This window comes from Chamaea fasciata, unplaced genomic scaffold (genome assembly GCF_029207755.1).
Source record: "Chamaea fasciata isolate MVZ Bird 193981 ecotype frontalis unplaced genomic scaffold, bChaFas1.0.hap1 SCAF_20, whole genome shotgun sequence".
Classification (NCBI taxonomy): Eukaryota; Metazoa; Chordata; class Aves; order Passeriformes; family Sylviidae; genus Chamaea; species Chamaea fasciata.
The window spans coordinates 6,167,047-6,190,970 of record NW_027094105.1 but is presented as its reverse complement, the minus strand read 5'-3'; the positions used below and the strand labels follow the sequence as shown (position 1 = coordinate 6,190,970).

General features: G+C 43.9%; 1 protein-coding gene across 12 annotated transcripts in view; it reads left to right on the top strand.

The window, feature by feature from the left end:
- FNBP1 (formin binding protein 1) overlaps window positions 1–18,461 on the top strand; it is an 89,269-nt gene extending 70,808 nt beyond the window's left edge. For 2 of the 12 annotated variants that reach the window (XM_066201497.1, XM_066201505.1), the window contains 7 exons: window positions 6,998–7,012; window positions 10,792–10,901; window positions 12,594–12,726; window positions 13,732–13,853; window positions 14,208–14,347; window positions 14,715–14,873; window positions 17,116–18,461. In XM_066201497.1, the coding sequence (XP_066057594.1) occupies window positions 6,998–7,012; window positions 10,792–10,901; window positions 12,594–12,726; window positions 13,732–13,853; window positions 14,208–14,347; window positions 14,715–14,873; window positions 17,116–17,150 (714 nt within the window). In that variant the 3' untranslated portion in view covers window positions 17,151–18,461. The other 10 variants (XM_066201502.1, XM_066201499.1, XM_066201500.1 and 7 more) reach the window with 7 other exon arrangements.
- Window positions 18,462–23,924: the final 5,463 nt, after the last annotated feature.

Genomic DNA, 23,924 nt, shown 5'->3' with positions numbered 1-23,924 from the left:
GCAGTAAATAAAAGGTCGGGTCCCTGAGATAAAATTTGTCATTTTTCAAATAAAAATAAGACTTTATCATCCCAGAAACTCACACACAGCATGGCTCTACTGAAAAATTGCTGGCACAGCATGGCTTTGCCTCCTAGGTGAAAGTCCTAAGAATTATTTTCTCCTGTAAAAATTACAGGAAGGAGACAAAAGTGTCGAGTATTTTACGTGTTTTTTAGAGCAGACAGTAACAGTCAGGAAGTGACTACTTTAAAAAAGCCCAGATTCTGCTTCAGGCACTCATTTAGGACTGAGGACTGGAGCTGTATAAAAGCAGAGATGATTTCCATGGGGAACTTCAGTGGTTGGTTACAAAGAACTGAGAACAGCGCTGTAAACAATGCACTGTCTCATCTGGTTACAGACAGAAGAGATAAAAATAAAGATGTTTTAAACAGTTTCAGTTCTTTGCTAGGAAATTGCCATTTAATGGGTCACCATTAAAAATCCCATTTCTTCCCATCTCTGTTTCATTGGGGAAGTGAGAAGTTTCTAAGTTGTCCAAAGGCAGGTTCTGTACGTGTCCCTCCTTTCCTCAGTTGCAGTTTGGCTCAGAGCATCTTTTCTCAGTGCTTTTTCCAGGTGCAGACAGACTTTCAGTTCTGCTTGTGCAGCAGCAGAGCTGAGGATGTGCTGGGTGGTGGCACCATTCCAGGGGTGGCATCTGGGGCCCTCCTTGTGCTGGGTCATTTTGGGGTGAAGGCACTGCTGGAGGTCAGGGGATGTGTTGCAATCTAATGCTCCACAGTGGCATTCAGAGAACAGAATGTTGGAAATAGTGCCGAGTATTTCCTACTTGACTTAAAAATACTGGTTTGTAGTTCCTTGGCCACTCACCAGTTTGTATTTCAAATGCACAAATCCCTATTGACTGATTGCTTGGCCATATAAGCAATTATAACTAATTGCTTTTAATAGTTCCTGAAGGAAGCCATTATTTTATGTATTAACTATCTAAGAATTCCAAGCACACCTTAAGAATTCTGCATGCCATATTGTTTTAAAGTGCTTTGTGTGAAAGGCAAAGTAGTGAGAACAATGTCCTATAGTCTTCTTTGGAATCCCTGAAATTTCTGCTGACACATTCTTTGAGAATGTGCAGGCAAGGGCTATTGCTAAATCTTCATTTAAACCTTTCACTGTGTTCTTTTGCTATTTCATTTCCTTCCCCTGTCAGCTACCAGGATGTTTGTATGTAAATACTTTTCCTGCCTGACTCATCCTGAGGATTTGGAGTCCAGTGTTCAGATCATCATCTCTTATCCCAGAGGGATGAATTCAGGCCCCTTGGATCATCCAGAGATATGGAGGAGGAGAGGCTGCAAACCTCTGGCAGCTTGCTCTCTGTCTCATTTGGAGACTTGTCAAACTCACATTTTATAGGTCCTTGGTGATTTGTATTTTGCAAATGGTCAGACTAAGAGATCATCAAAGTGCCTTATGACCTTCAAAAACAAAATCATTCTAACCAGGCAAAAAAGAAAATGAAGAACCACCCACAAATCCTTTTAATTTATCAGGTGAAAAATGAGTGCTTGGTATTTCTTTCAGTTGATATGACCCCTGCTGCATTAGGTACAACTAGACAATACTGTTAATCCTGCTTTAACCTTGTGAAGTTTAGTAAGATTTTCTTTATTCAGTTCTTTTCCATTTCCCTGTAAAATCAAAAAAAAAAAAAAAATCTCAATTTTGCTCAGGAGCATGAGCATTAGTGTCAGGAATACAGGATTGTGATGTTCCCAGTGGAATGAGGAGGATGTAGGGTGGAACTCTCCTCTGCACAGAAGAACATTTGATCTGTACATCAGAGAATCAACTTTTTGGAAGGTCGTGCAGGGAGCAGCAGGGCAGCACAGTGTAACAGGAGTTTGAGCTCTGGATCATTTCATTTGCTCTGAATTGTCTCTGCACTGCTGGGTTTGTTCCTTGGCAGAATTCCACTCCAGGCACCTTCACCGAAGGTGCCCACAAGGCTCTTTAAGTCTTATTTTAGAGTATTCAGCCAAATTGCCAAGCAGGTGCTTCCTGGATTTCTTGATAATCTGAGCTCTCAAATCCTACCAAGCAAGGGAAAAAAATGGGATCACACTCCTTTTTTGCACTGTCTTAAGGAAAAGTAACTATTTGACATGATTAACTCCTGAGACTGTAGCAGGGTAAATTCCAGCAGCAGGAATTTGCACATTGTAATTGATCCTTGAAACATAACGCGGGAATGGATTCCCATACAACTCCTCCATGAAATCTGTGAGATCAGAATGTGTCTGGAGAGCGAGCGTGTTTTAGCAATTTCCTTTTAAAATTTTGGTTTAGCATCTTAGGTTGCATTTGGCAAAATCACTGACGACTGTTAAATTATATAATTAGCTATGATATGTCCTGTGCCCAGTCTGGTTTTAATTTTGCTTCCTAACCAAAAATCCAATGAATCTTGTTTTCATGGAAGGAAACAGATGCCTGAACAATTCACAACAGATGCAAGGTTAATGTGCAGGCGCCAATACCAGTGTCAGTGGTCACTGCCAATACGAAATCCTAGTCTGTTTAAAAAACAGCAACAAAAAGATTTAAATATTTAGGTGCTGACTCTTGTCATTGTCTATGGTTTTCTAATCACATTTTTGTATTTTCCTCAAAGCTTTTTTCTTCTAACCCCAGCAGCAGAAATGTCCATTATAGAGAATACCATAAAACTGTTAGAGCACTTATTATGGATCAGAACTAGAAGGGGAAAAAACCGTCATGCATTTTTTGGTGATTGTTTTTTCTAATAGCTGCTTTGAAAGACACTATGAAATTAGCGTAGCACTTCAACTTCGTCTCTTTAGGGAAGTTGAAGCCAGAAGAGCACAAAGAATGAGGAACCCGTTATATAACTTATAATTTCATTTATGCTTGCTCTGCTTTTTCTAATTCCATTTTGAGGACAAAGGAAACTCGGTATTCTTCTGGTTGGTACTAATTTTGCGTTCTTTAGTTTTATTGCTGCAGCGGCAGTAACATCAGCACCGTTTTTTAAAAGAGCAATTCCTCCAAACTAACAACATCCAGGGGTAGAACTTACACCTTTGAATGACTCCGTGTGCGCTATGTGGATTTGGCTTTCCTCCCTCTCCCCAGGGCCTGGGAAGTGACTGAGCTGGGGCAGATATTACTGCCGGTATCCAAGTTCCATAAAGCACACGGAGGAAATTTTGTGGTTTCCTTTCTAGTGGAAGTTGTTGACTTCATTACAATGTGATTTTATTTCCATTGCACCCGTTGCTGTCGTCCCTCCCCTCCCGTCTCCTCTGACACTCTCTGCACTCCTGTCCCTCCACACCGAGCTCAGAATCTGCCCCACTGATCAGTACTTTGTTGTTGTGTGAGCATGCAGAGACAGCAAGCAAATCACCCCCTCTCCAACCTGCTCTGCTCCCTGCCCTGGGAGCACTTGCTGTTCTAACTGAAGTGTCTCTCTCTGTGCCAAGACCGGGACTTTTCGGCGGGTGGGATCATTAAATCCGTGGTTTGTTCTAGCACCGAGAGAGATGTTTTCTGACCTTGGTATTTAAACAAGCATTTAAAAATACCGTGTTTTCTGATCTCGCTGAGCATGCTGAACTCTTAATATCCACCAGGAGGTTCCCACTCTGCACTTTGAGGGCAGTTTCACACCAAGCTGTCTTTTGCTGTAGAAGCAGTGAACACAGAGGTGCCGCGCTCGTCCCCGGTGTAACCAATGTGTGTTTTCTCTTGCTGACTCACCAGCAGACACAGTCTTTGTATATTCACAAAGAACTCATGAAGAGGACTTTAGGGACACCCACGTGTGCCATTGAGGCTAGGGAATATGTTGTAAGTCTGAGTATGGTGTGATCAGCCCATACTGTTGCTACACAGTCGCTAACCCCACTTACAACGCCGGCCCGAGTGTGCTGTGGGAATGTGCTTTGTCAAAGAGCCAAGGAAAATTCGGTGGGAGGCAAGTGGCAGCTTACGGTGTGATGTGCAGGAAAGATAATGTCTGCTAGTCCTGGAAATGCTGAAATTGGCACAATTAAAGTAGCTGGACCTGTGAAATTCAAAGTGTTGCAAACAGGTTCTGCACATTTATTTTTAATTATTTAATGAATGCAGTCTTGAGCATCATGAGCCCTGATGGACAGGAGTTCTGTGCCTTGGTTGTGGAGCATTCCCTAGAGCCTTTGGAAGCTTCTGTGAGCTGTCTATAACGATGATAGTTCATGGAATCAAGATATGTGACCTCAAAATCTGCTACTTGGACAAAGCAGAGTATGGGGAGATTGTTACAGGGCCACTATTTAAAAAAAAAAAAAAAAGAAAATTACCTCTTGGTTGTATGTATGGAAGTCCAGTGATTTATTTCAACCCTGTTTTCTGTAAGTGAGGTTAGTGGCCGTGACTGTCCAATAACACATGGACCTGCTGGCTTTCATGCTCTCTCATGTGTTATTGAAGCTTGTGGCTCTTAGACTCTTCATTTTTTCCTTGCAAGACTAAGCTAGGCTTGGTTTAAATTGACAGCTTGAAACACATTTGCTCATTTCAAGGAAATGTAACTAACTTGATCATTCGGGGGGAAAATGCCTTTGTTCTCCCAGGAGCTGTGAGCAAGTTTCTAGCTGTGAAAACCCAATAGAATGGGCAAAAGTAGTTATAGTGTTTAATGCAGATTTATTTTCAATCTGCTTATATTTGTTTATAGAAATGGAATCACTGTCACGTAAAATTACCAATAAATTTCAGAAATGGCAAACTGTGAATATGACTTATTTCAGCATTTCATTGTTTCCAGCCTATGAACTGCTTTATTTATACTGGTTATAACAATCCCTGATGTACTATTTGGAAATGCTATTAATAAGTTCTCTATTTTTGTCATACTTAACAGCAAAAGAATTGGGCATACAGTGTCTGTAATCCCTTTCAAATTTGCTGAATTTGCAGCAAAAGAATAGCCTTGATGCAGATGATTCTCCGCAGTATTTAGTGCCTTTAGAGTGAGTAGTGTTTAGCCACTAGCGCATGTAGCATACATTTGTGCCTTTTTAGAGTGCTTCATAGGTAAATATTTATTCTGCACCATGAGTCTTGTCTGTATCTATGTACAAGAATCTCAATTTGTGCTGATCATGTCTATGCTAAAGTTCACAGGAGTGCTAAAGCAATGATGCAAACACAAGCTGCCTACGCTGAATTTCTTCAGACCATTCTTTCTCCTTCTATGATTACTCTCTCCAATGGATTGGTTTTGTTTGCTTTTTTTTTTTTTTTTTTTAATGGCCTCTTTAGCTCAGAGGGTGAATTTCCTCATGGCACTGTGATTATTGTCATATATTTGTTCCCTAATGGACTGGACTGCAGAGGGAAGTGTCGCTGCTGCCTTGTCACTGAATGATCAGTTCACATTCAGCACTTCACTATTATTTCAAGACCATTTCTTTTCCTTGAATGGCTGGCATGTGTTGCTGTACAAATCCTGGTAACTAATGGGAATTGCTATTTGGGGGGAAGAAAGTGTATTTCTTCAATCAGCTGCCCACAAGAGGTGTGGAGCCTTTATTTTCAATCCAGTGCTGATGAACTGTTTTTGCTAAAAATGGATCATCTGTTTGAGAACACCATTGCCAGGAGCTGTTGGTAGTGACAGAGAACCTGAATGGAAAAAGATTCCCAAATCTGGCAGCACAAATCCTTGCCTGGAGAGAGGCATTTTCCAGCTCTTACCTTTCAGCTGTTGTTAACAGAGCATGTGCTTTTGTGCACCTCAAGAGCTGGCAGGACAGCTCAGTGCCCTTTGCTGGAGGAGGAGGCTGGGTGGAGTTGAGATTCTCCTTTTCTATCTGGCTTTAGATCTCGAGCAGCAGCTCACTTGTGCTTGGCACAGAACTGAGCACTCTTAGTCCCCCAGTCTCTTGGAAATCCTTCTGAACTGCAGCTGCTTTGTCATTTTGCAATGCTGGAAGAGGCTTTGGGAGTTTTGGTGCTTGGGTGCCCAGGCACAGTTGTTCACCTGGGAGTTTCTGGGGCACCTGCCCAGAGCTGTGTGTGCAGGTGAGGCAGGGCTGAGACGCTGCTCCATGGGCACACACTGCTTTCATCTTGTTTCTCAGAGTAACTAAAAGATAATATTTGGGCTCTGTCCCAGGAAGTGTGGTAACTTCTGAAGAATTAGATCATTTATATCATTTAAGGAGGTTGAATAATGTCTTACCATGCTGTCATAGAACCAATTTGGTGTCAAGAGAATAGATATTTTTTTTCCTCCTCCTTGGGCCTGACCTTGTCTGACTGTGGCCAAAGTACGTTTGAGTCTGAGTATTTGTTTCTGAATTGTTCCAGAACGTGAAATGGCTTTCTGTGCTTGCCTGGGCAGCACTCTGCAGTCCACAGGGACAGTCCAGGGGTGTTGTCCTCTGGCTGCAGCCAGAGAACCTGGCATTCCCTGGAGGTCCCATGGTGCTGCGTGCTGCTGGAGCCGCTCCTCACCTCCACTGATGTTTGGCTCAGGGGTTACCCCCCAAAGCCCTTCTGTGAAGTGGCTGATACATTTCAGCACATTTTTGATCTAAAGTGATGCCCATACATTTGCAAGCTGGGAGTTTTTCCCACCTCAGTGCTGTTGCTGTGCTGAGAACACCCAGTGCTGTTGCTGTGCTGAGAACACCCAGTGCTGCTGTTGTAGCTGCTGTCACTCAGTCCAGGCCCGATTTCACCTGTGCCCAGGTCCAGCACTTCCCATTCGTGTTTCTGGCCAGGTCATGGCAGCTGCCCAAGCTCATCTTGTGAACTTTTGCACAGATCTGTTAGTGTGACCCATTTTGCCTTCCAACAGCAAGGGGATTGTGTCATTTTATTGTAACATCAGCCTGAAAAAGTTCCTCTTCTACTGATGCACTGTTGTTTTTTCTCTCTCTCCCCCCACCCTGTATCTCTCCAATTTTACATGAAGCTTTCTCTCAAGCTGGTAAGCACATTTACAGCATGCCTGTCCTGTGTTTTAATCACAATTTCCTGTGTGTGTTTTAATGTGCACTGTGCCACATGTGACATGACACTGAGATTAACTGTTGAATTTGTTTCTTCTTTGTGTTTGCTTTTTTTGACATTTATCAGATAAATCTGAATACACAGGTCTGGAGTCTAATAGAGGTGATCAGAATTCAGTCTTCTAATAAGCTGCTAAAAAATTAACTCTAATATATAGTTTAGTTTTCACTTTTATAATCCAGGGCTATGAAAATGTAGAGAAACAGTATTAATTCTGCTACTGTATAAGTATACATTAAAACCTTTTAAAAAGGGAAAAAAATTAAAATAAAGGTCTCTGTGCTTGCTGGAGTTTTTCCAGAGAGCCATGCATGTCTTTCTGTGTAAAGTAGCTGCAAAGTTTGCTTTCCATGTCCAGTATTACTGGAAATCTGCATCATTATCACCTACATTTTACAGCCCTATGTAGTCCTTCAGAATAACCAATAATGACATTAATTAAAATTCTGTAAACCTTAACCAACAAGGTTAACTCAATCTGATTCGAATTTGAAAATTGAGAGATATGCATATGTATGAATCCTAAATTTCATCTTGGATGCAGCTGGGAAGGTTATTTGAACTATGGTAAGATAAAGATGTTACTGAAAGGGAAGGGTTGAACAGACCTGGGAAAGCAAATTCCGTGCTGAACTCCATGTCCTGTTTTGCTTGAGAGACTCCACACCTTGCTGTGTCCCTGACAGCTTGTCCACATTCCTCTGGCCCTGGAGAGCCCCTCAGCAGGAGAATGTGCCTGGTTTGCTGCCCCACCCTGTGCAAACACATGAGAGCTGCAGCCAGTGATGGCGTTTGGGGACCTCAGAGGGTCACAGGGGCACCTAAACTGTGTTAGCTTCCAAGTTCTCTTATTCCTCAGTAGTTTGTGCCTTTGGGTGCTCTTTCCCTTCCTTGTGAGGGTGGTGAGGCCCTGGCACAGGCTGCCCAGAGAAGCTGTGCCTGGAGCAGCTCTGGCAGTTTTGGGTCCTGCTGCTGCTCTGGCAGCACAGTGACTTTCTTGGGCTCCTTTAGCAAGGTTGCTTCTCTCCACTGGTTGGAGACCAGTGGTAGGTCTGAGGAATGATGGGAGTGCCTGGAATATGTACAAACCTTCTTTTGGCTGTTGCCAAGCCACTGTCCTGGGAGTCCAATGCATTTATACTGGATTTCCACTCATTTTCTTGGTCACAGTGCTGGTGTGCTGTGTAGCTGAGTTAAGCCTTTGCATGTAGGAATAAACCCTCTAAAAATGGCTGACATGGCCTTTCCCCAGGAATTGCAGAAATTGGAAAGATGTGCAGGGAGGGCTGAGACACATTTTCACCTCAGATGAAGAAAAGCAGCTTTTTGTAATCTTCTCTTGGATTCTCACTGTGCAAGAGCCAAAACTGGGGCTGAAAAAGCTCTCCTCACATGTAGCCTCAGCACAGAAACTGTTCCTAACACAGCCTCTGTTTTCACAGTCCTTCATCTTGGGACAATTTAAATCTCATTACCTTTCTGCAAGGAGACCTTGTGAGCAGCACATCAAAAATTGCACAGCTTTCCCCTCACCTCACTGCTGCAGCATTTCTGAAAATGTAGGCAGTGTCCACAACTTGAGAGGTAGCCCAGGTGTGTTTGTGCTTGAGAGCATGAAATGTGTCCAGCATGTGCAAAAACTGCTCCTTGACTCTCTCCTTTTTGGAGCAGGGCCTTCAGCTTCTGATAGGAAATTCCTGAGCACGGACTAAAGTTGGAGTGAGGTCACCTCCCAGCTCTATGCCACACTCCTGCTTTGGTCTGAAGCATTGTGAGCCAAGCTGCTGGATTTAGTCCAGCTTAGAACTCTTGAATGAAGTTGAAGAATCAAAAATAAGATACCAAAAAGATGCTTTTCCAGATTTCTGTCTGTTTTATTCTACTAATGTACAGCTGGGGATATTTTCAAGCCTGTCTCTTCTGCTTAGAAGTGAGGAGGATATGTCAGAATATGTTATCTAGACTTTCCTGTAACTGCTTGTTTACAAAGCTGCCTCCAGATGCTTTGCCTTAAAAAGATGTGTGTGGCTTTAGTGTAAATTATCCATAAAATAGATTGAATCACTCTCGTGTCTGTTGTGATGTGGGAGTTGCTGTCAAGCAAAATCTAAACGTTAAAGAATAAATTAAAATAGATCTCTCCTCTACCAGGCACATCAAGTAATGTTAGCACCGGTAGGACTCTGTGTAGGTAAAGTTTCAGAATCAGCAAAACTTTGTCATTTGTCTTAAATTTGCTTTCTCGTTGTCTCACAAATGGAATTTTAAGTGTATTAGTGCACAGATGATAAAGGCTTCACTGGAAGCACATGCCATCTTTGACTGACAGGCAATACAGCAGCAGTTTCCTCAGGCCTGCTCTGTGACTTTGGAATGGCCAGTCCAGAGGAGAAGGTGATCTGTGTGTGGTTGTCTTCCAGCCCTCTGACACCCCCAGACTCTGGTTTGGAACAGCTCGTTCTGCAGCTGCAGGGGAAAGTCACAGTGTCCCAGCACATCCAGTACAGAGCCAAGGGTCTAATGAGCAGCATTTGTGGCAGTGTCTCCTCTAAATCACCCTCCTCAGAGAGAAATTTGGTGTTTTGGAAAAACTGATGGCCCAGCCCTGCCCACAGGCTCTCAGTAAGCTGATGGACCACTGAATTTGATTAAACAGCTTTATGCTTTTACCCTTCTTTCTCCCGTGTTCTCCCTTAGAAATGGGGCAGGGAATGAGCAGAAGCCAAAACAAGCAAAATCTGCCCAAATTCAAGTTTATGCACGAGAACCTCACTCCCTTATGGTGCAACTAATCACTATTGATATGTGTTCAGTATAGCCCACCCAATCTGCCTCCATTGCCTTCTGGCAAGACAAAAATAGGTGTTACTGTGAAGAAAAGAGTGTGGATGTATTTTATGTGTCATCTATCTGCTATATCAAATTGAGGCAATCAAGAGGAGACATAGCAGAAGGCAGAAAAGGGTTTTTCAAGCAGAATCACACAAAGGTAACCACTGTGGTTTCACTTTTTTTTTTTTTCTTTGATTATGATTTCAAACTGACTGATTCCATGGCTTTGATATAACTTCTGATTTTTATGTGAGTACAATAGAGAGGAAAAACTGAGAGACTTTGGCGTGGAATGTGGACCCTGGAAAGTAAGCAGCATGTTTTTTAAATTGCAGAGCCCAGTGTGGAATGCTTCTGTTAGCTTGGTGTGTTCAGGAGAGCCCTGACATAAATTAACTGTGTTGGACCAGCAGTCAGTCAGCAGTGCACAGAAGTGCAACTGTGACACGGGAATAAAAGCCAGGAACTTCTTTTATGGGAATACTCGGTTGTAGCAGAGTGAAAGAAGGCAGGAGGGATCAGCTTTCCATCAGAAGGAAACTGTGTTTAAAAAAAAAAAAAAAAAGGTGATAAAACTGTAGATAAAAAGCTTTGCTGTTGAATTCTGGAATTCTCCAGCTGATCTTCCATTAGCCACTGTTAGGGAAGCAGGATGTGTTCCTGGGATCATTTCAAGGGCATCCAGATTCCTCATCATTCAGGAACTGATAACACACTACAAATGATAACAATGCTTCAGACCACTGTGATTTTGCACAGGTTTTTGTGAACTCTTTTCAAAATGCAATCCCAAAGGATTCTTTCAGACTCTGATCATTAATTTTTTTCCTTATCCCCCCCCACCCTCCATTCCACTCTGTGCAGGGAGCAGGCCCAGAAGACTTCAGCAATCTCCCACCTGAGCAAAGAAGAAAGAAGCTTCAGCAAAAGGTCGATGAACTAAACAGGGACATTCAGAAAGAGATGGATTCAAGGTGAGTCAAATCTCTCCAATGAACAGTGAGATTGCACTGAGCAGAGCCCCTGTGTGTGATGGATGTGGGTAGATCCCAACAGGAGAGGCTGTTATGAGATGATGGCATCATCCAAAGTCTCTCTGATCTGTAGCTTAGATTTCCTGGAAGCAGGAAGATAATGACTCCTGTGCTTTTGTGAATGCTTTTTCTACCAGGCTGCATTTATCATTCTGGTTGAGAATAAGGCTGGTTTAGCTACACGCTTTTAATTGATTCTGGCAGCCTGCATTTGTGCTTTGTGTTTGTTCACATTCTGTAGTTGCATTAAAGATTCAGCATGTTTTGTTTGTGAGACACACAACTTTTCTTCCCTGAAGGATTTCAAGACTGGCTTCTCCCTAAATACTGCTTTGCAGTTGTACACATGTGCATTTTGTGTCAGCTTGCTTTCAAGAACCTGTTTATTTTGCCTACTAACCTAGAATTTCTCTTTTACATTTTATCTCATGGATAAGAAAAGAAAATTGCACGTGGTTATATGATTTCTCATTGCTTTGATTTTTTTCCTCTGTGGTAATTTAGGTTTGCCTCTGTGCAGGTTTTTCTTTCTGTTCTGTATTGATTCTGAGGTAACCCAACTTTACAATCAGATAGGGAATTGCAGCAGAGTGAAGATTAAATGGATTTATGATGGAGAAATTAGCACCAGCGGTTAAATAAGAGTTAAACAGAAATAATTGTGACTCATATGTTTGCAACATTGTCCCTGAAGGCTTCAGGCACAGAGCAATCCCACTTCCTTGCCACCCACACTTTTTCTCAATTTCCATACACACAAGGCAAAGGCACAGGATTCCAATTGTCAGGAGTTTGGTGGGAAACTCTAAAGTAGAAAGAGTGTTAACTTGAGTCGTGGGACTCTCATTAACCTCTCTCCCAGCAGCTAATGCCTAGAAAAAAATCTGCATAGTTGTGCCTCAAACCAGCCCATAATTCCATTTTCAGCCCTGAAATGTCCATCAGCAGCCGAGTGAAGCTGCCCTGGGACTCGGCCGGACACGGGGTCACATTTTGTAGCCTCAGGTCCATCTGTCCCTGTGCTGTGACAAACACAAACCATCTGGAGCCAGCTTCCTTTTAAGCAGTGTGAAACAAATAAATATCACTCAGATTATTTGGGTTGCTAAAGACAAGCTGCAACAGGCAGGGTGAGAATTTCTGGTTTGCCCTCCATTTCTGTTATTGTTATATCTTTGTTCCACTTTCTCGACTGGAGGTCAGCCCATGATGGATGATAATGATTCAACTGTTTGTCTGTGCCCTGAAAACTGGGAAGATATTAGTCTAGAAAGTTGAAGCTGTCATAGATTGCAATGGTTATGAGATTTATTATTTTCCCCAGGGCAACAAGTAGGTACTGTTGTACTACATAAAAAAAACATGTCAGGCTAAAAATTAATATCAAGTATCCTCTCATGTTGTAGGCAACTCACTGTTTTTTATCTCTGACTGTGTAAAATCTCTTCTGGCAAATAATTTTACTGTTCTTTTTTAACGGCTGGTTCTGTACAGGGCAAAAGCCCCACCTGAGTGTTCTCCGTTCCCTTTGTAACAGCTTAGGTTGAACCTCAGAGTGAAGGAGAGACAGTTTGTTAAAGGCATTTACCCCCAGCTGCACTAAATGTGTTTTATTTTTGTTTTTCCCCTCAGAGATGCCTTAACAAAGATGAAAGATGTGTACATCAAGAACCCCCAGATGGGAGACGCAGCAAGTGTGGACCACAGGCTGGCAGAGCTTGGGCAGAACATTGAAAAGCTGCGATTAGAAGTTCAGAAATTCGAGGTATGAGAAGAGGCATTTCAGTAAAAAGGAGCTCAGCAAATGCTCAGGTCTGAGCAGGGCCTTCCTGGCTTTTCCAGATGTATTGATGCACTTTGGTGTGTGAGGGTAAGGGCTCCGTGAGCACTTGCATTAATTGGGGTCTTTGGGCTGATTTGTGCAACATAAACGTGCACCATCTCCTGTGGCTGTCAGGCCACAGTTAAATTTGCCACAGAAAACAAATTGAGCTAAGTGGAGGTGAAGAGAAAATGTAGTGCTCTCTGGACTGCCCAGAGGGCTTCAGATGCTTATTTAATTAATTAAATAAATTGAAGCATCATGTTACAGATGTCTGTGGAAAATCAGAGTGACATAAATGCAAAGCACCATTTAGAGACTTAACAGCAAGGCAGAAGCCATCAGATGAAATATGTTTTAAGGAATAGTCTGCCATGAACAGGAAGCTGCTTAGTGATATAAAATCTCCAGAACAGAAGGGGGGAGTGTTTGGAATATATGAAGCCCGTTATAATTACATGAGAAGGATTAGACAGCTGAGAAAAGACTTCACTTTCTACATTATGCTTTGAACATAAACAGATACAGCCCATTAATTTCAGATGTGGTTTTACTATCCACTGCTTTCCTACCTGTTTGAAATCAGTGGCTCTTTCATTCTCCCCAGCTTTTGTTCCTGTGCATTCAGCAGTTGCTGAGTTTCTGGTGTTACTCAGACTACTCTAAGCAGCCATACATCATTTTACTTGATTGTAATTAGAGCAGCATTATCTCCTGCTGGCTGTTAACTGCTTCTCTGTCAGGGTGTTTCCAGGACCCAGTGCCAAAAAATAGTTACATTTTCAATAAGTGTGGTTTTCAGCAAGACAGTCCAGAATCTGAACGACTGACCACTGCCAGTCAAAGGAAAATGTGAACATGTTTACATACCACTCTCTGTTCTGTAGCCTGGGTGTCAGGAGTGTCCCAGCAGGGTGAACACTGTCTGTCTGTCTGTCTGTGTGGCAGGGCTGGCTGGCAGAGGTGGAGGGGAGGCTGCCAGCACGGACCGAGCAGCCGCGGCGGCAGAGCGGGGTCTACGAGGCGCAGAACGCGTCGGGAGTGAACAGCTGTGCCCAGGACAGAGAGAGGTACAGTATCTGTACAGGCCTGGGGCTGCCAGCACAGCCACTGCAGGGCTCTGCAGCCTCACCTGCCCATTTCCTGCCCCAAAGAACTGCAGTTCTGGCTGTGATGAGCTGTGTGCCAGCCTCCCCCTCACTCACTGCGGGGAAGGCCAGTGAGCCCCAGTGCGTTTTTACAGCTTTTAATGGTAAAAATGAGGGTTCTCACTCATCTGCAGTCACAGCCAGCTCCAAGCAAGCTCTGGAATCACTGAGCTGCTCCAGCTGGAGTTGCCCCCCTTGCCCCAAGCCTGGTAACCGAGTGGTTCTCTCTGCTGCTGAGGTTGGTTGCTATAGTTGCTGTGTTTTTCCTCTCTTGAGCAGCCCCGATGGCAGTTACACAGAAGAGCAAAGCCAGGAGACTGAGATGAAAGTACCTGCAACAGACTTTGATGATGAGTTTGATGATGAAGAACCACTACCCACCATAGGAACATGTAAAGCGCTCTATACATTTGAAGGTATCACTGAAACCTTACCCTCGTTTCACTGACTGGGTTTTTAAGTTCATATGCCAAGGGCAAGTGGGAAACCTTCATTAAACCTTAAATAGCCAAAGGGCAAGTGAGGCTCTGGTGTGATTCTGTAGAAAGGCACCAAGACAGGGAGTTGTCTCCTGTTGCACAGGAGCTGTACAAGAGAAAGAACCAAAACTCTGCCGTCAGGGTCCCATTTGTCTGGATCTTCATATACGCACTGCTAACTCCTGAATCGCAAGCTGCTGTTCTTGCTGCCAGTGATGCACCAAAAGCTGCATCCACCCATGGTCTGAGTTACTGATTCCTGCTGTGCAGCACAGCCTAAAGTCCCTGTTGCTGTGTGTTTCAGGTCAGAATGAAGGAACAATCTCTGTAGCAGAAGGAGAGATGCTTTATGTAATAGAGGAAGACAAAGGTGACGGGTGGACGCGAATCCGAAGGAACGAAGATGAGGAGGGCTATGTCCCCACGTCCTATGTTGAAGTCTATTTGGACAAAAATGCCAAAGGTGCTATGACCTATATTTAATGCTATTATTATTGTTTTATTTGCTTTCACAGAGGTAAACCAACCTTGAAGCTGCTCTGTGTTGCAGATAGAGCCTTTTACGAGTCTGTACAATGCCACCAAGTGCATTATTCCATACATGGACTAATTATGGCTTGTTGTACTGCAAAACTGCTTTTCCTGCTCAGAGAAGGGTAGTGTGGGGGACTGTGAAAGCAGAGGGGAAATGCAGCTTTTCCTGGACAGTGTTTGCTCAACTGTCATTGCCATTGCACGCCCAGCTTAGTGCAGGAACCACAAAGCCCTTTGGGATCATTCAGGCTCTCCTCAGATACCCAGGTGGCATCTCAGACACATCCACAAGTCAACTGTTTGTCCCAAAGTCACTCGGTGGAACTTCATAGAGGGAATATTTAGACTGCTGGTTTGTGTCTGTGTGAGAGCTTTTCAGAGCCTGTTGTGTTCTGGGGACCTTTTGGATTGAAAGCTGGTGGAAATTTAGTTCAGTGTGTGTGGAAGGGGAAGGAGAGATCTTACCAAAATCCCTCTACACAGCACTCTGTGGTCCTTGATAAATGGGTAAAACATTAAGAAAGCTCCTCTGTTCTTTCCCACCTTGCTACATTTCAGATGTATTTGCTGTTTCAGATGACCAGAACTAATGGTTTAATCTTTTGCTTACACGAGATCAATGGAGACATTCAGAGTTTGGATCCGTGAGCTGCTGTTTGTTGCTTTTTAATTCCTCCCAAATGTTTTGTGGAAGGAAGCAGTGCTGCAGAGCAGACCTGGCTGGAGTTAATGCCAGTGCTGAGCACCTGCTGATGGGATACACCAAGAAATCAAAAGATTTTAACCCTGTTTCAAATCAGGACATGTTAGAACTCCCCTGTTAAATAATTTGTGTTTATTCAGTCACTTAATCCTTCAGATTATTGTTTCCCAGACTTGAGAGTTCTTGGTGTGAAACAAGCGGCCTCATCCAAGTCAAAAGGAAACTGAACCATTTTCTTTGGGGTTTATGGGCAGCAGGGAGAGAGGACTGTGTCCATAAACCAGCACTGAAACTTGAGCAGTTTGATGTTGGGTTGGGTGTTAATCAGTGCAGTGCCTTGTCTGCTGCAGTTGGGCCTTCTTTTACTTTGCCATAATACAGTAGTTTTATGTTCCTGTTGGCTAATACATGGTCAGTTGAGATGCAGAAGAGTGCAAAAAGTTTAGCCCCCTCTGTTGGTTTTTATGAACCTTTGAAAGAGGAACATGGATCATCCATTCATTCCCCTTTATATCCAGAACAAGGCTGAAGGATTGGAAATCATGGAATCAAAGACTGGTTTGGGATGGAAGGGACTTTCTGCCATGGGCAGGGACACCTTCCATCAGAGTAAAAGTGCAAACTGTGCCAGGGGTGAGGGCTGATACAGCTGCAGCCATTTCTGTAGCCACAATGGAGGTTTTTCAGATCATTTAAAGCTTTTCCATTAATTTTGCTGGATTTCAGGAACAAAATCAAATGTATCTGTGAATATCTAACGTATAGGAATGATATTGTTTACCTCTTTTATTTCTCAAGTCTCTGGTTTAAAAGAAAATCTAAAAGAGAACTTTTCATAGAATGCAGCATAAAGATTTGGAGGAAATGCTGCTGTGTTCAAAAGGTGAACTTTGTTGCAAGCTGCGAATTGATTTTTAAGGTATTGGGAGAAGTGACTTGATTCAGTCCTTGAAATAGAAGCGATGACATTCCTGAAGATAACACTGTAAATACTACAGCATTTTCCAACTTTAGTAATCCTTTCCTCTTCTTGGAGAGAAGGTTGAGCAGCTGGCACCGTGAAAGGCTGGTGGCAGAAGGGTGGGAGCTCACAGCAGCCCCTGTGACTGTCCCAGCCAGCAGAGCCACTCCTGGCTTGGCCTTACCTGCCCGGCCAGGCTGTGTCTGTGCCATGAGCCAGGGGCAGCTCAGTGCTCTGGGAGAAGTTGTTTTTTCACTCAGCTGGAGCCTGTGTTGTCAGGGCTCCGCTGCAGACCTGAGCTGAGCAGGACAGGTAAGTTGTGTGCTGCAGGTGCCCTCCTGATCGTAGTCTTACTGGAGCCAAGCTGGGTCTGTGCCCTGCCAGTCCCTGTGTGAGGGCTCCTGAGGACATTTACAGGGGTGCCTCTGGCCAGAGGGTGTTGGCAAACCCTGTCACAAAAAGAACAGTAATGCCTATCTTGTTTTGCCTTTTTTTTTTTTTTTCCAGATGTGCACAAACCACTTCAGAAAATCTCTGAGTAGGTTTGCATAGGCCTGTCCACCCTTTATTCTCCTGATTTGCTGCTACGGTTGTTTTAAGAGCTCTATTTGAGAAGGTTTTCTTTAGAAGAGATGAATGCACATGTCATATCTCCATCACTGAAAGACTTTGTTAGGTACCAGGTCGGCTCTGAAATGTCACTGCCCATGAAGGTGCTGCCCCGACTGTGTCCATTTAGTGCAAACAGCATTGTTGTCCTTCTGAATAGAAATGAGAGCCGCAGGCTGTGCTCCTGCTGGGATTTGTCAGGAAGCTGTTCTGTGCACACCTGGCTGGAGCATCTTGCAGGGCTTTTCTGTCCCTGTCGGGTGTCTGGTGCTGAGAACTCTCAAACACAGGAGCTGGTTGGGCCTTTCAGCTCGAGACTGACCACCTTGTGTTACTGACTATGGTACCTCATCATCTGCTTGGGAACAAAACTCTTTCACTGAGGGATGTTGTGAAATCGCGTGACACAAAAAAAAAAAAACCTGCGTGGAGTAACCAGCTCTGTGCAAACCCTGCATTGCACCCAACAGAAATGCCGTGTTCCCGTCCAGCAGCAAGCCTGGATGTTGGTTTGGGTGACATGCAGGAATAGAGACTGGTTTGGGAGGTTTAACTTCTTGATAAAAACTGTTTTGGAGCCGTGGGTTGATGAGCGTTTTGGCTCCTTTGCCACTGTGGGTCTGTTCCCCCTCGCCTCTGATGCTCTCAGTAATTCCTTACGGACAGCTCTGGCATTCCCAGTGCTGCAGCTCTGCTGTTTGCTGTAACCATCCTGCAGAGCCTTGACTTACAGAAATAGGTAAAAGTTAACCATGCTGATGCACTTTTTATCTAGGATATATCTGATTATTTAATGCTTGCCAAATTATTTAGGAATTGGTAATTATAAACTGGACTGTGGCTTTTTAAAAATCCTTTTGTTAAATACGTGCCCTTAGTTCTCCCAGTATAAAAAAAAAATTGTAAATAACATAACTTAAAGACTAAAGTTACTTGAATTTGAATTGTTTTTATCCTTTTATATGTGTATAAATATAAATGGTTTTATAGGCTGTTCTTCTGCTTAACCCACCTGTTTTGGTAACTGCTCAGTCCCTCTGATGTTGATAAATGTTTTTGGTTACTCAGCTGCCTGCACCTGGACTTGCATAGGAAGTGCTGTTGTGTGTTAAGGTTTGTTCAATCTGGCCAGTGTGGTTGTCTTGTTTCTGTCCTTATTTTTTAAAGAATCATCATCTGTCAGGAATCTCTTTATAGCTTGATGTACCATGGTGTCTTCTTCTAATAAACATTATATTTTCTCATTCCTGCGAGGTTTTGGCTTTTGAGTTTTTTTGGCAGTAACTAGTAGATGGCAATAATTAGTGGCAAAAAGTAGGGGCATTTAACTTTCCTAAGGGACAAATAGCCCAGAGCTGCTTCTCACTCTAAGCACAAATGCAATTCTTTGCAAGAAAAATATTCTATTGTGGCTCTTTGAAAACTTCTTTGTGCTGTCATTTGGAAGGATTTGATGGAAGTGGGTGCAAAGGAGGTGAGAAGCTTCCCCTGGTCTCTGAAATGCAAGGGAAGTTTGGACTCATGCTGTATTCCCTCGGATACAGCAGTTGGGGCCAAATCACGCTCCTGGATTGTAGCTTCACTTGGCCAAAGGAAAAGCTTGTCCTCAGCCCCCAGTCTGTGGGAACAGGCATGGCCAGAGGAGGGGTTTGGAGGCTTGGGCTGCTTCACTGACCTGCATATGCCGGGCTTCCCTTGAGAGGGAAGGGCCTCTGCAGCCTGTGGTGGAAAGGAAAGCTCTGGATTCCTCTGCAAATTCTTTGATTTAATTTCCTGTTGTTGTCCACTGTCATTGATGGTGTCTGGGGCTGTCACTTGAACAGATGCAGTGCTGCTTTGCAGACAGAAGATGAGAAAGCTGTTTGTTTTCTCAGTGGCACGCAGCAGGTGCTGGCAGGGTCCTGCCCCTGCGCTTTACTCCCAGAGCAGAGCAGAATCCCAGTGATGCTCATCCCAGGCTGGAGGGAAGGGCTGAGGGATTGAAGGGTTGCTGTCTGAGCCAGGAGCCTTCCTAAGCACTGTAACCAGTAGCTGCTTCATTGCTTTATTTCCTTTAACCTCCTGCAAGCAGAGCTGCTCTTGAGGGACCCCATTTTCCCCAGCCTCTTTCTAATCCAGTCTCTTTCTTTTTGTCTTTCTTATGTTTTAGATTCCTAAAGGTGTTTGTGCTGGTGCAAGAACCTCGGGGCGAGCTTGTCACAGAAGGAGAAACAAAATGGTCTGTTTACCCTGCAGGCAGTTAAAACACACCCATGGAAAGCCAGACTCCCAGTCTTGTCTGGAGTTCCCACTTGAAAAATTCAGACCTAAATTCCATCCCTGTACCATTCAGATGCTTGCTCTTTTCCATGGCATGCTACTTGTGGCTCGGATTTCCTTATCAGCCTCTCCCTCTCTCCTGCCAGCCTGGCACAGCCCCCCTGTCAAACATAACACACACACTTCTCCCAACCCAATCCCTCCCAACTTCTGTCGGAGAACTGCTGGCTGCCCTTGGATGCAGGGGGTAGCCAGAGAGTCCCAAGCATGTTCTGGTCTGTCTTCTGTCCCCTTGTCCCTCAGTCCACCTGGATGTACGCACTGGTCCATCAGCATTTCACACGGTGCCTTTAGTGCTAAACCCGCAGGTGCTCTCAGCAGAGAGCCTGGAAAGGAGGTGGAAAACCTCCCCTGGGAACAGCGTTACAGCAGCTGGACTGGGCTCTCAATTTGTCAATATTAAATCTGATCCACATGCATTATTCAACATTCTGCCTTCCCCAAAAGGTCACTAATACTTGTCAGCCTTTATTTCTCTTTTTTCAAATCCAGGCTGATGCTCATTCCAAGTATTAAACCCCTCTGACCCTGCTGTTTCCTGAAACCCTTCAAGCTCACGTATGTACTTGTTTTCCTGCTTGTTCTCTCTGCCCCCTCCTGTGTCCCTGCTGTTCCTCACACACACACAGACACACACAGACACAGACAGTGGCATTTTGGTTGGCAGCCCTTGCTGCTGCTCACAGGCCCCGTTTGGCTCTCGTTTCAGCCTGCATGCTCGCCCTGTTGCCTTGCCTGCGCCCACCTTCCTCAGGGTCACGTCATTTTGTGGCTGGTGGTTTAATCTCTCTGCAGTTTTCTTTTGGTTGGTTTGTTTTTCAGCATTTCAGACCTGCCTCCTCTTTTTGCATGACCTCCTGTGCGTTCTCATCAGTTCATGTTGGAATTACGGAGTTTTTTAAGATAACTAAAAGAGGAAAGGGAAAAAAAAAAAACAAACCGCACTGTTTCCTTCTCCCATCTTGTCATGGACTGAACCTGGACCCAGCAGCCAGACAGAAATTGTGACCACCCTGTTCTCACATGGTTTGGTTTGAAGCAGAAATAGGATAAGTGATTCTGCACTTTATCATGTCATACAGTGGTAAGAGAGCTACAATATCACCACAAATCACACGATCTGGACTTCAGCTGCCTAACAAAGAGTCAGTTTCCTCTCTCAACTTCTCCAAACTTCTGTATTCTAACTTGGTTTCCCCTGAATTGTTACCATTGCTTGGGTTTAACAGTCATGCACATGTTTGAGCCCTGCAAGAGTCAGTTGCCACTAAATAGCTCCTGTGGGCTAAATTTATTCATAGATCCACACCTTGTTTGGGGGAATCTACTGGTTCTAGTCCCAACTCCAGCATATCCTGTACAGTCCCCACAAGTAGAAAATTTTACATGGAAGCCACTATGGGCAGTGACCCCAAAATGAAACCTCTCAGGGTTTGTTTGCAGGCAGGTGAGTGTTGTTTTGCTGCCTGCTGGGCTGTCCTGCAGGGTCAGCACATCAGAACACACCCCAGAATCTCAGACTCTCCGTGTTGGGGATGGCCTAGGCCATGCCCACAGAGGATGAAGTGATCTTTGAGCTGGGTTATGTATCATGTTCATAATTCTGTCCCTTTCTCTCCATTTAAGATGCCAAGTTTTGTTTTTACAAAGTCCCTTGGTGCTACAGTTCATCCTGTAGCTGTTGTGTGATGGTGCTTAAGAGCTGGCAGCATGAACCAGCAGAAGGTTTGTGATTTAAACACAATCTAGATGTGCTGAGCACAGGCAGCACCAATGCAGGGGCTGTTCTGCTGCAGCACTGGAGGCTCAGAATCCATAAATCACTGCCTTATCACTGCTGCTGCTGTGCTCACTGAGCTGTTCAGATCAAGAGCAGAATGGGATCCCCATGGCTGGCACCTGTGGCTTTGTGGCCTTCACCTGGCAGGGGATCTAAAGGGTTGAACAATTAACAGGTGTGCAAAAATATCCTTAAAATATTTTTAGCTGCAGTATTTTTATTCTTGTGTCCAATGCACTGTTGAATCAGCAGCTAAGAATTCATTTTCACCTATTGTTGTGCCATCTATGTAAAAATTAGATCAAAGTTTGCTTTTCTATATTTAATCTGGGTGGACAGTATATTATTGTCAGCCTCTGTGGAACATTGGAACAATTGCAATGTCTGTGTTTCTAAATTGTGCTGTAGAAGGAGCATTAGCTTTAGCTGAACTGATTGATTCCTGAAGTTTTATTAAAAGACCGTGTATGGAGTTTTTATAAACTTGGCAAGTAGTTCCCGAAAGCCTGGATCTTAAAACTTACTTAAGGAATAGTGACAGTCACATCTCATAGTCTGCACACATTTATTCCGCTGCCGTTATTCAGGGTAATGAATCATTTTTGTAGAATTTACCTTTGGCAAACGCTGAAGAACTAAATATGTGACTGGTTTATAAAAACTCTGCTTGGATTTACTAATCTTGCCCAGCAGCGTGGACTGTACAAACTATGAAATTTCATGATCCCCAGCAAAAGTCTCTAATGCCCTTTCTTAACACCTGTAAATAGAGAAGAAACATATTTACTGATACTCAAAGTTGTGTTTAATGCTGAGTATTTTTCAGAAGTTCATTTAGTTTGATGCATATTGTTCTTTGTTCTCCTGCCTGAAATGTCAGAAGACCTAAAATAAGCCAAATTCTATTTTAACATGATGACGTCGAGCACTTTTTTATTTGTATATGTGTGTGTATGTGTGTTTGAGCACTGATCTCGAGATCTCGGTGGCATCTCAGTGTTGTGATTTCATTGCCAATGTAAAAGGTTCTGGTGTTGCCCATTCATTTCTGGAGACAGAATTCAACCAAATAAAGTGCTTCCATTTGAAAGCGAATATTGACCTTGTAGCAATGAAACAAAGTCATCTGCATATTTAAATAAACATTTAATTCCGGAAATACAGTTTCACTGGACCCTTTTGATCAGCCAGACAGGAAGAAAAATGGATTTGTTGCGCTTTTTTTCCCAACAGAAAAGTTGGTGCCTCTTTGCTGGGGTTCTTGGGGCTGCTGAGGTTCAGCCGTCGCTCTCCAGGAGCTGCTGCTTCCCACAGATGTGTCCAGGGGACAGTGGGAATTTGAATTTGGCTGTCGCTGCTGCTTCAGCCACGGAGAAATTCAGACTAAAACTCCCCAGAGCTGCTCTCTTACTCCTCATTCTTCTTCCTGACTATGAGGTGGATTTGGGTTTTGTTTCCAGCTGTAAAATGTACACGGAACAAGTGGATCAACACATTCCAGTGTGGTGCTGTTCCTAGTTCTCTCTTCAGAAAAGTGAGGACATGTTTTCACTTGTGGTACCTGTTGGTTTTGGTTTTGTTTGAGTTCTTTTAAAATTATTTCCCACTGGAATTCTCAGGAGCAGTAATTTGGCTGTCTGTACCTCTGGCTGTCCCAGAGCCGGGTCCCATCAGGTCACTTTGAGATTTGATTTTATCAAACTTTGACCTTTCCAGCTGCTGCTGAAGAGAGAATGAAGTGGTTGGGTCGTTTGTTTGTTGTTGGGGCTTTTTTTTTTTTTTTAATTTGGTCGTGTGAGGAGAGAGAAGAGTGGGCTGTTGTGGCTGGAGTTGGTGTTGGGAAGGGCAGGTGGTCTGTGCTTTTTCAGCAGGAGCCTATGAGAACTGGAAACCTAGGGAGAAGATTTCATCTAAAGAGAGAGTGATACCATGGAATGCCTGTGGTGAATGCTCTGGTTTAACTGGAAGTCTTGGAGATGTATTTGATGCTGATTGCTTTTATATTAAAACTCAGGCTGTTGCAAGCCTGGGGAGGACTGGGTTTGGGGAGGGATGTGTGGATGTACAAGTGTGTCCAACACAGCAGTGCCTCCCTTCACCAAATAATCCCAAAACCAGGCACACTTCTGTACCTCTGGCTGAGATGTGCAATTCCATTCTGGTGTGCAGGGTTGTGAATAATGTGTGTGTGTCTCTAGCTGAGAGAAAAGCCCCCAGCTCTTGGCCAGCTTCTCCATCACCCCTTGGACCAGGTCACTGCAAAGATCCCAAGAGCCAGGAAGATTTGCAGTTTTCCCACTCAGTAGGTGACACCTGGTGGTCCTTTCATCTGCCAAATAATCTAGAGATTATTTTTGTTTCATACAGTCAAGCTGCTACATTTCTTCCACAGGATTTCAGTAGTTCTTTGCCAGCACTAATTAGCATCCCTGTCAGTTCAGGACAGATCAGGGCTGTTGGTGACAGGCTCCTGGTCTTTGCTTTTGGGCAATAATGAATAGGAGGGGGTGTTCCTCTGGCTCTGCCTTGGATTTATCTTTCACAGAATCAGCACTGCTGACTTTAAATAGAAACAGCACAATCCAAGGGGTAAGGGAGAGCTGGGGGT